This window comes from Photinus pyralis, unplaced genomic scaffold (assembly GCF_008802855.1).
Source record: "Photinus pyralis isolate 1611_PpyrPB1 unplaced genomic scaffold, Ppyr1.3 Ppyr1.4_LG3a, whole genome shotgun sequence".
NCBI lineage: Eukaryota > Metazoa > Arthropoda > Insecta > Coleoptera > Lampyridae > Photinus > Photinus pyralis.
In genome coordinates, this window is record NW_022170509.1 from 1,511,411 (window position 1) to 1,528,261 (window position 16,851).

A 16,851-nucleotide genomic window follows, 5' to 3' on the forward strand; every position below is an offset into this window, starting at 1 on the left:
ACATTCAGTCAGCACGAGCGGGATACCACCAGTCTGTCTCAATGACATTCAGATCTGGACTGCTTGAGAGTTGAGAGCCAATCTAAAACACTATAAAGGGGCACGAAAGCGCCAGCGGAGCGCACTTCCGTGCCAATACGCACATAAACGCGCTGCACCAAAAGCGACGCGGAACGGCACTCTGACATAATATATTATATTATCCTAATCTTCATTTAACAATTGTGTCCTCTAATGAAAAAGATGTGTTTATAATTTCCGGTTTATGAAAAGAATCAGAAAAAGGCCGCTTCGTTGCGCTGCCTATTGGTGCTCTTCCCACAAGTGTGCGCACTCTCATTTATGTTTTTAATAAAATCCGTTCCGCTTCGTTCTAGTCGCGTAGCGACAAAAAACGCGGCGTTCTCTACACCAATTGTTTCATATGCGAAAAAAACGCGTGCATAAAAGCGTCCTAACAAAAAATGTGTTTAGAGAACGCCGCGGTTTTTGTCTCGATGCATAAAAGCAGCATAATATTGTGGTCTTGCAACCATCCCTTAGTCGTTTTGGCCGTGTGACACGATGCTCCGTCTTGTTGAAAAACAAAGTACAAAGGTATAAAGAATATTATCTTAGGTAAGGATCTTAGATGATGGTAAGAATAGCTAATTCCTTATGCACCATAATAATAAATTGTCGTGTGAATTCTTAGATCATATATAGTGGATCTAAGTGTGAATTACAATTTTGTCCATTATGTTTAAAACGGTAAACTCTAATGCCATTTTATTTACAAACATGAATAGAGTTTGTCAAGAGCTGCTTGCAATTCCTCTAGATTGATGGTGCTGCTGACCTAAAATTTGAAGCGGGATTGTAGAAACGCAAGCAGGATACAGGTAGATGAATTAGACAAATCTACATTAACATTTTATTTACAGCGTATATATTAAGAACAAAACAAATAGAAAGGTAACTACTACTTTGAATTTTTCAACAAAAATGCCATACCATGATTTCGAAAATGTTTAGCGAGTTCCTGACCATCGTGAAACTGTTCTAAACAGACTCTGCACTGATTTTCTCCTACCGGAGTGTTAGACTCGCCTGGCGCTAAATGCATGACATCCTCCAATTCCTTTACTGCTTGTTTGTCAAAACACTCGTTTAACTCGAAATAACCATCAATATTCAGTATTTGATGATAATATAGCAAATGTTTTTCTAAAGAGGGTTTAACAACAAAACATTCACCACACTCCATACATTGATAAGCAGTACTGACACAACGATGTTGAACAATATGTCTGTGAAATTCGTTTCTATCTGTAGTACTGTACTTGCACAATTTACAATAGTACGTTCCATCAAATGGAATTGGTTCGTCCGGTTCTACAATAATAGTCTCATTGTCAACATTCGGAGACTTTTGTTTGCTATACGAAATTCCCCAGGGACGTCTCCGTTTTTTGCGATTGCTCTCAAGTTTAAATGAATCAACACTAACATGTTCAAGAGGTATGGCAGCTTTCATGTATCGGCAATAGTGATCAAAATGATACATAATTTCGTTAGAATGAATTATTTTTTCGCACAGAAGACATTTTTTCCAAACAGAGTTGTTAAATTGCGTTACAAATAAACCATATTTCTCTTTCCTTTTGAAAGGTTCCAGGCAATTCGGACAATGTGCTGGCATATTGTCGACATGCGGTGTTTGACCTTTTATTTGTGTATTACAATACGTACACGTTCCTAGAATGTGAAAACTGTACTTGCGTTTTTCTGGAAGTGGTTCTCGTGGCGATGGAATCTGTCCCGTGTGCTTAGAACAGCGCAGCAGGTGTGTAGCGTAGGTTGTAGTTGAACGAAAGTAACTGCGGCAATATTTACAGCAATATACATAAAGACATTGTTTATTGTTTGTAGCATGTTCGTAAATGTGAATGCCATAAGTGTTTTCTTGGAAATCCTCGTTACACACCGAACACGTATAAAGTTTAATAGGTGCATGAATTTTGTTATCATTGGCATGCACTGAAAAATCAGTTATGCTTGGGAAAAGAAGATCGCAGTCAAGACATTTTGTAAAGCATTTCATGTGTATAGAAAAGTGGGAGGTGAATGTTGCGACCTGTGCAAAAATTTTCCCACACTTTTTTCCGGGGCACCTCAATCGTACTTGCTTGTTTAAATGGAAACATAACTCGTCAAGGTGCGCATGCAGTAGCTCACTGTTTTTAAAGTCTTTACCACATTCAGGACATACAAATGGTGCTGCACTGTTGTGAATACGTTCGTGGGCTTTCAAAGAACAATCTGTTGGTGCGATATATTTGCAAATGCTACATCGTAATTCTTCTTGAAATGGCGTTTTTGTTTCGAGAAAGTGTTCACCCATGGATTTACCTTGCACTTGCTGTCTACACTCTGGACAGCAGGGATACTTGGAATAAGATTCTATAACGGTTTCTACGTTTGTTATAACCAAATTATCGCAACAATCAACCGGTTCCTCTTTAATTTCCACTGAGGATACTGCATTAGGCTCTTGTTCCAGAACTCTACCATTAATATCCAAACCATTGGGAACTGGAATGAAGCGATTGGAATCTGCATACACAAATTTACATTTGGGAATGTTGGAGCTTATTTGCTGCAACACTAATGAAACAGGGTCATTTGAATCTCTGGCAAATAAGAACAAAACTTCATTGGGGATCAAATTTATAATTGCTTGTCCCATTGTTTCGGGCATGGGGCTGTAAAAACGTGTATTAATGAATATCATTTCTCCTAAGTTGTCCTCTTGGACGTCGTAAAGCAACGGAATATTAGGTTCTGGTAAAAAACCCCCAAGTCCAAATGGTAATACAGCAACTTGAAGATTGTCCAAATTGATATGCCCAATTAAAAGGTTAAAATGCTGGCGGGCATGTAAAAGGAAGGAACAGGGATTGTAAAATGTTAGCTGCTGTGTGTCCGTGCACAATACACATTTATACTTCAAGATTAGTGCACGTCGGTTTATATGATCGATAAATGAGTATTTAGATCCAAACCTTAAATGAAAGTAATTAGATTAAATTTGTTAAGTATAGAATCTTACATATCTCTGCAAGCATAACATGGATAGACTTGAAGTCCTAACTGTGGTTTGAAAGAAATCCATTCAACGATTTTTTTGTCAAATAAAATGTCCCACTTGGCAAAATTTGCATTTCTGGCCGCCTAAAAAAATTTTATTCATAAAATCCACACAAAATCGCACTTTCTAATTACACATAAAACTTAAATATTTTAAAATAGCATCATACCTTTAGTTTGCACTATAATTATCATGTCGCACAAAAGAAATCTTTTTTCTTTCTAATTATTGACGACTCCTTAGACTTTAGGAGACACTAATCTATGTTTGCCTATTACAAGGAAACAGCAGATCTAAAAAAGGAGCAGAGCATCTCGGTGTGACCCTACGGTCAATCGTGCAAAGTACAAACCGAATAGGTAGAAGTGTTTGACAGTTATTGTGTTCAAGGACAGACACAAACCATCAGTTCCCCTATAAAGCTTGAATCGGTTTGCTCTGTTACTTAATAATCAGAAGTTTTACATAGATACTTATAAGCAAGAAATGGCACTAGCAATACTATTTTTATGTAACTTCGCATCATTTGACTGGTAACGTGATCTGCAGGAATGATTGCAGATAATTTAACAAATATGTTCTGGCCCCTGGGAACTTGAGGAGCAATTAATGTGGCCCTAAGGTTGAAAAGTTTGGAGACCCCTTAGTCTAAGGTGTAGGTGCACTTTTGACACCCAACTACTATCAAAGTAAAAGACATTTTGAATTAGCTATCGATAAATGCACAACATGGTTAAATTGAATGCCTCTGATAGGTTTCTTGTAACTTTCTTGTTTCTTGTACTAAACATTTAGAAATATTAACACTTACCATAGGCGGCAGTGTAACAGAATTGTCATTCGGCATCTCTTCCAAATGCTATGAGGCAATTAAATTAAACTCCGTCTCGTCTATATCATAAATTCCTTTTAAAAGATATCACAGTATATTAGGTTTACTTTATATCTTTCATGTTCCTACATATTCGAGCAAAGTGTATAGGTACATGCTAATATGCGCCAATTATCCAGTATCCACTCGTCACACCAACTCAACCAAAGGTTAGGGGGTGAGCATTCACTCTTCAAAGAACGTCCACGAGTACGACGTGTGTTTTGTGGACATAGGGCCATAAAGGTGCCATAGACATAATTATGAAGTGACACTCAGAGTAAGAAATTACTCTTGAGAAGTGACATATACTATAGCAGCTGTGGTGAATAAAATTAAAAAATATTTTCTGATGGAACAGCGTCTAAAACTAAAAGTAACTCTATTCAATAGCGCATGCGTAGCTTGTTCCAATTTGAAAAACCAAATGCTTATGACGCCCGTAGGTACCATGCGATCAAAAATGAGTTGGTATCGAGTCACCTTTGGAATTTTTGTTTACATGGGAAATCGTACTTAACAGTATGCCTTTTGAACCATATGCGCAAACTCAAGAGTTGTTGCTGCTTATTGCCAACAGACAATTGCTCCGTAGCATCGAGTATAGGTCATATCACTGTAGTGTACATACAGCCACAATACAACCTTCGGGGATGGCAAAGTCCCCCAATTGCACCGCGACTATGCCAGAAAACCCTATTTGGATTAAAAAATGGTCGACATATGCCACAACCTTCGATTACAAAGGCCACAACCGCTCAAAAAGACAAATTACCAATTTTCAAAAAATAGCACATGCGCCTTGCAAATGAGTCAGTTTTAGATTTACCTAAATTCCTACTTGCAGTTACAGGTTATAAAGAATCTACTAAACTAGCTTTTACTTAACAAAATTAAGAAATAAAAATGCAGATTCTTCATATTTGGCTATTTTTGATGTCAACTTCCCTTATATTTTGTAAAAAATTTAAGGAAGAAAACAAGCCGGAATGGGCGAAGAAGGACATACGAGATTATAGTGATGCCGATCTTGAACGGTTATTAGATCAATGGGAGGTAATACGAATATTGAAAATTATGTGTAATCCAACATTTATAGGAGGACGAAGAACCTCTGGAAGATGACGAGCTTCCCGAGCATTTAAAACCGCAGCCACAGATAGACCTAAGTAAACTTAATATGGAAGACCCTGAAAGTGTACTGTCTGCAACAAAAAAGGGACGTACTCTAATGACATTTGTTAGTGTTAGCGGAAGTCCATCACGGGAAGAAACTGAGCAACTAACAAAATTGTGGCAAACAAGCTTATGGAACAACCATATACAAGCAGAACGGTACCTATATGATATTGGATAATAATCTACATGCACTAATTACATTTTAGTTATTTGGTTGACGATAACCGTGCAATATTCTTATTTAAAGATGGGTCGCAGTCGTGGGTTGCTAAAGAATATTTAATTGAACAGGAAATGTGTGATAGTGTTACAATTGAAGGAAAGGTTTACCCAGGAAAATTCTCGAGCACAAAAGATGAATTATAAATTACATTTTGTACTCTTTCTAATTATACATTGTTAACAATTTTGATTTGCTGTACTGATCACGTCCGTATTTTGATTAACCTCTTTTTGTAATTCTTTTAGAATTGAAGCTAGAATTTCAGGGTGAAGACCCAATTCACACAACCGAATGCAAATTGTCAACGCTTCGGGATCCAAACCAGTACACAATAATCCTGACATTTCCAACAGAATTTGAAAAATCTCTTTTGCCTCAATTACTTGTGAATTTGCTAAATTCGGCATCTGAAACAATGAAATAGAAACAAACAGAATAATTTAAATAATTATTAACCCTCTTTTGATTTAAATAGAAATCGACTTCAGTTCATGTTTCTTATTTTACATAACCAAAACCAAACCAAAGTGTTGTCGTTGGACACTTGCAGATGTGTTGCACACTGACTCCCTCGGTACTGCGCAAACGCATACGCGCTAAAATTTGAATTTGCTTTAACGAACTGGAAATTAATAAAGCCTTCGGTCATCACTGTGAATTCCAGTTACATTATAGCCCCAACTTGAAAGCAACCGTCATGATCCTTTACAGCATAATATGGAATAAACAACAAGAATTGTAACGTTATTATTTATTATAATCAAAACCATTCTACCATCATGGTGTACGGAAAATAAATTAACATATTCTACCAGATAAGTCACTATAAACCCGCTATAATCTATTGTGCTCCATTATTTCCTATCTCGCGTTAACTTCTTAAGGCGCATATAGACTAGCACATTACTGGCGACAATCTCGCGAGAGAAACTTCCACATGTATTTACACTGTGAGCTAAGTGTCGCGATAAACTGTCGGGCAAGTTGGGTGAGCCATTGCTGTCGCAAGTTCTCACAAAACTGTTTACACCAGCAGCACAGCTCCCGCAAATGCCGTCAGTTGATACCTGGTGTATTATACACCATGGTTGATGCCTAGCAGCTGTTTTCGAAAACTTATCTCACGTTATGGATATGGCGCCAATAGGACATCTTTGTGTTACTGCGGCTGTAGTTTTATGCAATAATGTGAAACACAAAAGAAGTGTTAGGTGAGTGAATGGATTTTAAGAAGAGAAAAGTATGGGGCCTACCATAAATTGATTGATGAGCTGAGAATCAGAGAATCAATCCTAACAATTTAAAAATTTTATTCGTATGTCAGCGGTAGACCTTGAGGAACTTTTATTACAAAATTAGAAGCAGGACACTCTTTACGCGCCACAATATAATAAAACTCGCACGTTTACTCGCCAGAATATCGAAATGAAATGGAAAGTTTGCGAGAACTCGTTGAGCTGTACTTTTGCCTGTTTAGACTAGCTGGTAAGAATCCCTTTTTGTTCTGACTTTTTTTAAAGAACACTATTTCCGTTATTAGAAATTTCACCTTAAAAGTTAATTAAACACTGTGTTTTGAGTAGATTCAATTCGAATATTACATTTACAAATTCGTATTTTTCTCATGAAAGCAACGAGTTACAAATGAAAGGTACTCCTCACTTTCTGCTTGTGGACACATTAGTGATTTTAACTTTCACGATGTTGCCATCTTGAAAAAAAATTACTAAATTACAGGTATTGGTGTTGAAATGTTGAGGTAATCTCTTGTTTATATGATATCATATGGGCTTGGCTAGTTTCATGTAAATTCTGTGATGGTTTATTATTAAATAAAATAACAAAAAATGGGTCAGTAACACGGAAAGGTTAAGTAACATACGTACAGTAATGGAATTAATTTCAGTGGAAGTATTGGTCGAATATGACTATCTATCAAAGGAGCCTGATGAACTTACAATAAAGAAAGGGGATGTAATTAAGGATGTCTTAAAAAAATCTGGAGGATGGTGGGAGGGTGTTCTAAATGATAAAAGAGGGATGTTTCCTGATAATTTTGTAAGAGTGATCGATAAGGATAGTCAGGTTACTTTGAGGAGTAAGCGTGATGTGACCAGAATACGACAGTGCCGTGTTGTGTTTAGCTATAAGCAGGAAAATCAGGATGAACTCAATTTAAGTATAGGGGATGTTATTACAATCTTAGGGGAGGAGGAGGAAGGATGGTGGCGAGGTACACTTAATGGAAGAGAGGGTGTTTTTCCCTCCAATTTCGTTGAGGAAATTAAATCGAAACCGGGCAGTAAAGAGGATTTAAGTAATGTAGACGAAGTTAAAAGTCCATTACTACCTCCAAAACCTGGTAATTTCCGTACAGAATTGTTAAATATTGTGTTAATTCTTACTTTTTCAGTTAAGACACTGTGCCAAGTGAAATATTCGTACAAAGCTCAAAATGATGATGAGTTAACCTTAAAAGAGGATGATATAATTACACTTATAAGTAGCGATGGTCAAGATCCCGGTTGGTGGAAAGGCGAGCTACAGGGACGCGTCGGTGTGTTTCCTGATAATTTTGTAGTCATCCTCTCAGACCAAGATGATAAGAAAACTAAGTTACCAGAACCAACTGTTTTAAAACAACCCCTGTCGCCACAGAGAAAGTCGTTGGAGGAAAAACTGGATGCAGAAGTTTCCAAAGTATCGCCGCCGATACCAAGCAAGAAACCATCCATTCCAATTAAGAAATCTCCATCTAGTTCAAGTTCTCAAGGAGGTCTATTGGCTGGATTACGTAAAAAAATTGTAGATGTCGTAGATGGTGCATCAGGGAGCAAAAGCCAGCCTATACTACTTACAAAAGCAAGTGATCTTAAAGTAGATAATAAAGTAGAAATGATACAAGAAAATGCATTCGATCAAGTGGAAAGAACATCTTTGCTTTCGGATGTTCGAGCAACAAGAGTTAAAGCACCAGGTAATAAAATTAGAATCTCGTTCTATCCAAATTAGATAGTGTTGAAGTATTCGAATTCGTTAAACAATTGAATGTGGGACAACATTTTTAGAATAGCACTGTGCAAGTTAACATTTAAATTTTGAAGTAATGGGCGATCAAAAATGAGTTGCTGTTGAGTCCCCTATGACAGTTCAAGTTAAGTATGTTTTCTCATGTAAACAAAAATTCCAAAGGTGACTCGACAGCAACTCATTTTTGATCGCACAGTATAAGAGGAGTATTTTGAGAGAGAATGACAAGATGCTGAACATGCAAACTGCACATTGACACTGTTTTGTCATCATAGAGGGAGAGCTGGCTACGAAAATAAACAATGATAATGTTCACTGACAATGGTTATATAAATATCTTCCCTATCTGTTGAGAATCCTGTAGCGACCCAACCAAAAGTCGTTCTCGGGGAGGGAAGAGAAGGACAACTGTAAAATAGGCTAGTCTTCCCATTAACATCCCACAAAATTGCATACAGATGTCTGACGTTTTCCAAAACAAAACAATGCTCAAGGGGTCTTTATACATAAATAATTAATCGTAAATACTTGACACTTTTATTCAAAATGTCCTATTCTTAATTCCAGTGCTGAACAGTGCAGGTACGATACCGGGGGGGGGGGGGGGGCTCTTAACGAGCCACTTCAAATGGTCTTCATACATGTAATTGCAATCAAATCAAGTGAAAGATTACAATTAACATGGGAAAAACGTTTCTTGCAGGTCGTTGCATGACCTGAATAAGGGTGTTAAAGGGTTTATAATGACACCAATCAAAAGAAGATTTTTTTTCTCATCGAATGATATACGAATTAGTTTATTTTCAGGTGTATATATCCAATTAGCAAAATCATGTTAAGCCATTGAAATTTCCTAAAGAATTGAAATAGGTTTTTACACAGACAAAATGGGACGCTCATTAAAATGTACAGAAAACAAATATCGCGTACTAGAGTAAATATTTCCGCTGTAAAAGTTGTTTTTTATAAATACTTTTTTCCTCAGTGAACCACATTTTACAAAAAAATTAATGCCACATGATTTTGATAAGTGGATTTATTGCCAAATTTTTATAAAAAAAATGTGAGAAATACACCTGAAAATGAACTAATTCGTATATCATTAGACGAGGAATAAATCTTCTTTCTATTGGTGTTATTACAAACCCTCTAAGTTAACATGGGGAGCAACTATCTACAAAAAACCTTTTTCCCATGTTAATGCCCTATGTTTGGTTTGGGAATATTCACCCAGTATAGGTACTTACTTACTTATAAGTTTGCTGCTATTTAGGCTACGAAAGATTTTTGCAGTGTCTAGCATAGGTATACTTCTATAGAGACCATAACAAACATTTTCTGCAAATAAACCAATGTTTCTTCTTTATTTTTTTATCGAGAATGAACACATAGAAGGATGAAACTAATGGTATTACTTAGATTTTTGGAACTTTTGTATATATGAAAAAAAAATTTATTTTGCTGCTTTGTTGGTTTTGGGACATAAATTATTTGCCCAGATTCTTGCTCATTTTCTAAACTGTAATATACAAAATATAGAACATGTACCATATCTTCTGCAGCTTGGTCATTTTTGAGCATTCTTTTCAAATTTTGACACAGCGTAAGGATGTGAATCGGACTCAAAAACTATCAAAAGAACATAAAGAGAATACCAGAAAATATTATCATGGTTCAAAAACCAGAGAATGATCAACATGATTGATTGACGAGTCTCACTAGTAGAAGTTTTGTGTTTAAATTATTGTAACACGAATTGAACTATTGCTAGTAATTTTTGGTATGCCCTGGTATTCCTTTGGTAATGCTAATCTTCTTTAAGTGTACCATTTTACACATTTGCTACTGACTCTATTTGCGTTATTCAAAGCATGAAATGTTTTATTATTCACTTTTGTTTTTAAGAAAATCTAATATATGAATTAAAAAGTACATTTATGACTCAGGACGAAGGCCACCAAGTGTCATCTTTAAGGAAGCGGAAACGGGAATAGTAAATGGAAACATAGATCACATCGCATTAGATAGTTTACCAGAACATCACGCACATTTTCGCTCAAACGAAACTTCCCACGAACACTTGGAAACCGAAGTTAAACCGAAAGTTCGTGAATGGGAGAAACATAAAGCTCCGTGGCTTGAAGAAATGAAGCTGAATCAAGCGAAACGAACCTCCACATCACCGGGACCTGAACAAACAAGATCAAAGCTAACGCCCACCGCCGATAAAAGTGTTTCCCCCGAAGTAGAGGAAATCAAATCAAGCAAGGTATCACCATTTGACAAACCTTCGGGTAGCTCAATTGATATGTCAAAATCAATGTCCGCAATTACCAACAGGTCAAAAACGCCTCCAAACGAATTAGAAAAGAATGCTGTAATTTTAAGAAGTAGACCCGCGCAGTTGTTTCCTCAAATCACCCAAAGACCACAAACAGTTTCCGAACCTCCCAAGCCAAAAATTTCACCTTCGTTGCACAATAATCATAACAAACCTAAAGTTTCTGAGGACAAGACTCCAGATTCTAAACTTGATGTTCCCGAAATTCCACCAAAACAATTCACAGAATTATTGCAAAGGATAGAGAAATTAGAGACATTAGTCCATCAACAAAATCAATCTCATAAACTGGCAATCGAAGAACTTAAGGGTAAGCTGCAGGTGGAAACGGATATGAGGCGATTACTACAGGCGGAATTAGATAAAGTATCTCAGTGCGTAATGCAGGTGTGACGCAGTTACTTCGTATATAGACGAAATCTCAAGTTGTTTGTTATAGTCACCGTAGGTAGCACGTAAGAAAAGCGTTGAACGCTAATGCTGTTGATTTGCGGCTGTTGTAAATAATTGTTTTCATCATCTATCTAAGCCAACCATAACGACTGATGTAATTCTTTTAGTTGAAATTGTTTAATTGGGGGGGGGGGGTCTTTTATGTGCTCTTTTTTAACGTATATATGGGCTGGTCCTTCATTTCACATTTACTACCCTTGCAACTATTTATTAATTTTGGAGATTCATATTATAATTTCAAAGTTACGTGATATTTTCAACATACATTCACTATTGTGGCAAAAAACAGAAATTTCCAAAGTTTGTCTTCAGTATTATTTTTAGATTATTATAGCTCAAATCTACTTTAATTTGTGCAGATTTTCCATTTTACCGAAACATAAAGCCAAACACTTCTCTAAGTTACCAACCAAGTTTATTGCATTTAATTTCAGATTTCTACCCAAAGTACCTTTTACAAACACTTTTAATGTTTGCGTATAAATGGCAGCGATTCACATGGTGTATGTTAAGTTTGTGTGATTAATTTTAATTAACATTCCATTTTGTAATTGCTCATTAGTTAATAAGCACAATTTTTTAGAATTGTTTAACTACCTACAACGAAACATTAATTTTTATATTTATTTATTAAATTTTTTTTATACATATCCATATTTATTAAATAGTTATACTAGTATAACACTATTGCTTTGATTGTCAATTTGGTCATCAATTAGAAATAGGAGCTGATGAACCATTCTAAGCAATTTGTGATGCATATTTTTTACAATAACTAAAGCTACTATTTGATCGTTGTTAGTGATTAGCATATAAATAATATATTGAAAGTTTTTATATATATTTTTAACGAATTTTACTGCAACTGTATCTATAAAAACAATTACATTATAATATAACAAATTCTGTAATCTGTGTATAATGTAACATTCCATAAAATTAGCCTGTATTGTACATAAATAAAGTGGGAACTTAAACATGTTGTACTTAGCATTTTTGTTAATGTATAATATATAAATTACAGTAAAATATATTTCTTCTATATTGAGTGTTTTAATGAAATCGGTTTGATTAACAAGGTACTATTAAATACAAATAATATGGTAGTGTAGGACTCCCTTCTCACAAGGCGTAATCGCCATAACTTTGTAGTTTAATATTACGTTTAAACACCGATTTACGTATGATGAACCGAAACGAACTATGTGCCAGAATTGTTCCCGTCTTTTATTTGACTTTTTTTAAGTTTATTTTAATATCGCACTTCGTAAATTAGCAGCAAACCGAAAAAATACAACACGCTCGGAACGGCAGCATCGACTAGTTATTCCCGGAATTCTAAAGCGATGGCAAATTTACTTCCCAAGATCTAAAAACTGTTGCTATGCAAAACGTTTTCACACAGAAATGGCGAAAATAACTACTCTGTTTCCCCTTTATTGGTATACATACATCCATCATACGGGCGAATGTCCGTGTGTCATTTAATCCAAAACGTAAACAAAGCAATTTCATGGAACCAAAATACGACCCAAACAAACGAAAGTTGCCCTAAATCGTGAAATGTGGAACTTTCCCATATTCCCGTGAGGTCCGGGCGTAAGGCCCCTCCCCAAAACAAATTCAGTACATCAATCGTTGGATGTTTGTGCACTTTTGTGACTCCCGGTACTTCGTTCTTGTTTAAAAACATTCAGTCCTAAGGGCACCCATGACAATTTATTATAAAAGACCATCAAACCTTCCTTTCCCTCTCTTTCCCTTTCCCTCAAAACGTGCTGCCTTAAAAAGTTGAATTTTCCTTTTGTAATGCGAGTATTTTGTGGAGAAAAGGTCAAGGCGAAAGCGACGTAAATTCTGGAAAAAGCATGTCATAGTGCTTCCAGTAACTTTATTAATTCGAGTGCGTTAAAGCAAATTCAAATTTAAGCGCTCTTGCGTTTGCGCAGTACCGAGGGAGTTAATGTGCAACACATCTGCAAGTGTGAAAGAAGTGTAAGCAGAGCGTACTGATAAAAGAAGAGTGAAAGGAAGAGGTGCGAACGCATAACGATCAAACAAGTTAAAGAGTAATCGTAAACGATTTACATAAAGCGCATTTCCACTTGCATTCATTTCCCATTTGTAAGATGCAACTTCTGTTAAAATCGTAAAAATCCGCCCACAAATATGAAAGATAGCGTTGCACATGGGCAATCCATTGTTGACGTGCTACTTCAATTTCAGTTTATGAGAAGAATTTCATTTCAATGCTTTTCTAAATAAGAAAGTTGGAACTGCGCATGCGCAAACCTAAATTTTAAAACTAATGTTAGATTTTCCTTTGTTCCAAGCGCCTAAGTATCAAATTTCACTTAAATAGTTCCATAGATAAAAAAGTTGGCACTGCGCATGCGCAAAACCAAATTTTGAAATTGGCGTTTGATTTTCCTTTATCCCAAGTGCCTATGTATCAAATTTCGTTTAAATTCTTCCATAAATAAAAAAGTTGGCACTGCGCATGCGCAAAACCAAATTTTGAAATTGGCGTTTGATTTTCCTTTATCCCAAGTGCCTATGTATCAAATTTCGTTTAAATTCTTCCATAAATAAAAAAGTTGGCACTGCGCATGCGCAAAACCAAATTTTGAAATTGGCGTTTGATTTTCCTTTATCCCAAGTGCCTATGTATCAAATTTCGTTTAAATTCTTCCATAAATAAAAAAGTTGGCACTGCGCATGCGCAAAACCAAATTTTGAAATTGGCGTTTGATTTTCCTTTATCCCAAGTGCCTATGTATCAAATTTCGTTTAAATTCTTCCATAAATAAAAAAGTTGGCACTGCGCATGCGCAAAACCAAATTTTGAAATTGGCGTTTGATTTTCCTTTATTCCAAGTGCCTATGTATCAAATTTCATTCAAATACTTTTATAAGTAAAAAAGTTTGCAATTCGGTTTATAAATGGTCGAGATGCGAAAAGGGCACTGTGAATTTTGAATCGATTCGATTCAACTTTTGGCATTGCGTATTATATGGCTAAAGCTATGCCCATATTGAATTTCATGCAATTCAGTTCATAACTAACGGAGATGTAAAAGCGATCGAACATTTCTAAACAAAGTTATCGTTCACACGGACAGATAGATGGACAGACAGACAAAGGAACAGACGGAGAGACCAACCGGCAGGCGACAGATAGCAATGCAAAATTATAAACGATCTCTAGGATCGTTAATAAACGGCAAAAGTGTAAAATTATGGAACATGTAAAAAACGGTTTTTTGTTTTTTTTACAATAACTTTTTTTGTAAGCGGTACAGAAAAAATTCCTTCCTTGGTACAAGACTCGACACCATAACGAACCAAATAGCGAAAAAAGTAGAACAATAGCTCTTAAGATAAAAAACTAGTAGCGTCGCAAAGTTAGCGGACGGACGGACGGACGGACGGACGGACGGACAAAGTGGCCACAATAGCGCATTTTTTTTTTATTTTTGTGGAAATGCGCTAAAAAGGATGCGTGACAAACAGAAGCGCAAAGAAAGTATAAAAGAAGCGTTAACGAGGTGGACAAAAAGCAAGCATGAAGGCAAGAAGTGTGAAAAAGTTGTGCAAGAGGGACGTGAAGAAGACATAAAGAATACACAAAAACGCGTAGCAGATTTGAAGGTGTGATGGTAAAAGATTTGTAGGAAAGAGGTAGAACGTAGAAGTCTTGAATGAGGTGCGTAAAATGAAGCGACACATAAATAATAAGAAAAGAAGGCATCAATAAGCTAGCGGGCGTAAAGGAAAGAAGTCTAAGGGAAATAAGTAGGTAGTTATAGTCAGAAAAAGCCCGAAAGAACATAAACGAATGAGTTAATATACTCATATGGAAGAGATGTGACAGGTAAAAGGTACGAAAAGAAGGAGCATGATCCTATGAGAAACGAAAAAAAAGGTAATGCGGAATTCGTAAAACGGCATCAACAAAAGAAATAGATCGGTGCGAAGAGTTTTGTTCATCTACAAACTCATTCAAGAGGCAGACTTAAGCTAATATATCGATTTGTCCGAAAGAGAAATAAAAAATATCTCTCCTTTCTTGACTTACCGTTACCGTTATTAAAACACATTCGGGCAGACAGACAGTAAGCACGATTTCTTGATGTTTTCCAATTAATTTATAGAAAGTATATGCGAACCTGGAGTTTCATTAAAAGTCTATTCTTCTACATAATGACATTATCAATCGCGCAACCCATTACTTCGAAAGCACTTTCTGACATAAATTTCAAAAGCGAAACTGAATGCATTTACTTTGGGAACGATTTTTTATGTCAGACACACAGCGATATATTAAATTACTTGTGGCAGAAGAGCACCTTTGATCTTTTTGTTTGAAATGCCAGTCATTAGATGTAGGTACAACATAGGTACTTCGGGTAGCCGTAGTGGATAATGCAAAACGTAATGTAAAGGTAAATGGCTTTCCTTCGACTGCACCGGGTTACTACAATAAGTGGATTGATACAAAAGTGGCGCCATGACGTAGGTATTCATAATTTAGTTATGTAATGTAATTCGATAAGTGAAACAAACGCCCACCTGTTACTCTAATCAGGAATCTCCGTGACGTACTATGGAATCTGGACAAAGATGCTGGGTGTTGCTATGGAAACGATATAACCTATTTCGAATATTTTGCAGTGGGGGCATTGGAACACGTCGAGTTCCCCATTAGCACAGTTTTCCGTGTTTCGGGTTTCTGTAAAGACTTACCTATTTCACTGATAGTATGATTTATGAACAATTCGGCATTGTTTTTTCATGTGTATAGTGATCTAGCATGATTTTTTTAATGCGTAATTCAATTTCCGTATTTTCAATCATCAGATCACTTCATAAAAAGTATAAAATATGATAATAGCTTATATTCGCAACGGAATCAGAAACCCTTTCCGAAACTTGATCAGATAGCTCAATTTTTATATACATTGTGTAACTTCGTATCTCACGGTTTTAATTACACGAACGTTAAATCCTTAATTGAATTTGTCAATAGATATCTAGATATGATTCTACTTAATTATGCTTCCTTCGATGTTATCACGTTGCCTTAAAAAGTGATCGTACCGATATACCTACGTATATGTGAGTGGCCGTCTTCCTAATGGAAATGGGAAATGAAAAATTTATCCATAGACGATTTATGCGACACTGATACTTGCAGTAAGAGACATTTTACCCAAATCCTTTCTTCGGAATGTGTATTTGAAATTTCCCAAAATTATGAGGTGTCAAAAAACATACGAGAATTACCTTTAGAAAGCCTAATAGCAGTAGATGCCAGTATAGCGATTCCCGATTAGTGATTTATTAAATTACGAAACTGTACAAAATTTATGTTATCATTGAAGTTAGTGACTTCAAGTGCCTTTCTTTTCGAAACTTCCACTTTTAGCTATTCCACTGTTGCTTTGATCGTAGATATCTACTACCTACTCGTACCTACTAAATGTTATCTAAATAGAATAGTTTTAATTACTTATTTGTTTTATTTACGTATCGGCACGCTATACCTATACCTATCATCCCATTTTAATTCAATTGTTAGTTTAAGGAACCTCGCCAGTAGATAATGTATCATTTTCCGGACT

General features: G+C 35.9%; 4 protein-coding genes across 5 annotated transcripts in view; 3 read left to right on the top strand and 1 right to left on the bottom strand.

Moving 5' to 3' along the window:
* Positions 1-898: 898 nt before the first annotated feature.
* LOC116165322 (zinc finger protein 687a-like) lies at positions 899-4,476 on the bottom strand. Its single transcript, XM_031479653.1, has 3 exons — positions 3,942-4,476; positions 3,092-3,213; positions 899-3,044 (listed from the first exon to the last, which is right to left on the bottom strand). The coding sequence occupies exons 1-3, from the start codon at positions 3,975-3,977 to the stop codon at positions 962-964; spliced, it is 2,241 nt and encodes a 746-aa protein (XP_031335513.1). The 5' UTR covers positions 3,978-4,476; the 3' UTR covers positions 899-961.
* A 325-nt stretch (positions 4,477-4,801) lies between these two features.
* LOC116165323 (LDLR chaperone boca) lies at positions 4,802-5,608 on the top strand. Its single transcript, XM_031479654.1, has 3 exons — positions 4,802-5,057; positions 5,101-5,336; positions 5,387-5,608. The coding sequence occupies exons 1-3, from the start codon at positions 4,908-4,910 to the stop codon at positions 5,544-5,546; spliced, it is 546 nt and encodes a 181-aa protein (XP_031335514.1). The 5' UTR covers positions 4,802-4,907; the 3' UTR covers positions 5,547-5,608.
* An 811-nt stretch (positions 5,609-6,419) lies between these two features.
* LOC116165324 (SH3 domain-containing kinase-binding protein 1-like) lies at positions 6,420-12,224 on the top strand. Of its 2 annotated transcripts, none has more exons than XM_031479655.1 (4): positions 6,420-6,888; positions 7,310-7,765; positions 7,817-8,380; positions 10,380-12,224. In XM_031479655.1, the coding sequence occupies exons 1-4, from the start codon at positions 6,834-6,836 to the stop codon at positions 11,165-11,167; spliced, it is 1,863 nt and encodes a 620-aa protein (XP_031335515.1). In that variant the 5' UTR covers positions 6,420-6,833; the 3' UTR covers positions 11,168-12,224. The 2 variants fall into 2 exon arrangements, with proteins under 2 accessions (XP_031335515.1, XP_031335516.1); XM_031479656.1 differs by lacking the exon at positions 6,420-6,888 and adding an exon at positions 7,144-7,254.
* A 3,913-nt stretch (positions 12,225-16,137) lies between these two features.
* The window catches only part of LOC116166044, a 34,675-nt gene continuing 33,961 nt past the window's right edge, over positions 16,138-16,851 (top strand). Inside the window, exon 1 of the mRNA XM_031480865.1 lies at positions 16,138-16,423. The gene's annotated coding sequence lies outside the window, so the exon portion shown is untranslated. The remainder of the gene's footprint in view (positions 16,424-16,851) is intronic.

What these genes read in the sequence shown, in the direction of transcription:
- LOC116165322 (XM_031479653.1), bottom strand. Translation starts at nt 3,977, where the DNA reads ATGCCGAATGACAATTCTGTTACACTGCCGCCTATG. An exon ending in CTGTTACACTGCCGCCTATG is followed by an intron (nt 3,214 to 3,941) that starts GTAAGTGTTAAT and finishes AAATTTTTTTAG; the next exon opens with GCGGCCAGAAATGCAAATTT. An exon ending in TGTTATGCTTGCAGAGATAT is followed by an intron (nt 3,045 to 3,091) that starts GTAAGATTCTAT and finishes CTTTCATTTAAG; the next exon opens with GTTTGGATCTAAATACTCAT.
- LOC116165323 (XM_031479654.1), top strand. Translation starts at nt 4,908, where the DNA reads ATGCAGATTCTTCATATTTGGCTATTTTTGATGTCAACTTCCCTTATA. An exon ending in GGTTATTAGATCAATGGGAG is followed by an intron (nt 5,058 to 5,100) that starts GTAATACGAATA and finishes CAACATTTATAG; the next exon opens with GAGGACGAAGAACCTCTGGA. An exon ending in AACCATATACAAGCAGAACG is followed by an intron (nt 5,337 to 5,386) that starts GTACCTATATGA and finishes ATTACATTTTAG; the next exon opens with TTATTTGGTTGACGATAACC.
- LOC116165324 (XM_031479655.1), top strand. Translation starts at nt 6,834, where the DNA reads ATGGAAAGTTTGCGAGAACTCGTTGAGCTGTACTTTTGCCTGTTTAGA. An exon ending in TTGCCTGTTTAGACTAGCTG is followed by an intron (nt 6,889 to 7,309) that starts GTAAGAATCCCT and finishes AATTAATTTCAG; the next exon opens with TGGAAGTATTGGTCGAATAT. An exon ending in ATTACTACCTCCAAAACCTG is followed by an intron (nt 7,766 to 7,816) that starts GTAATTTCCGTA and finishes TTACTTTTTCAG; the next exon opens with TTAAGACACTGTGCCAAGTG.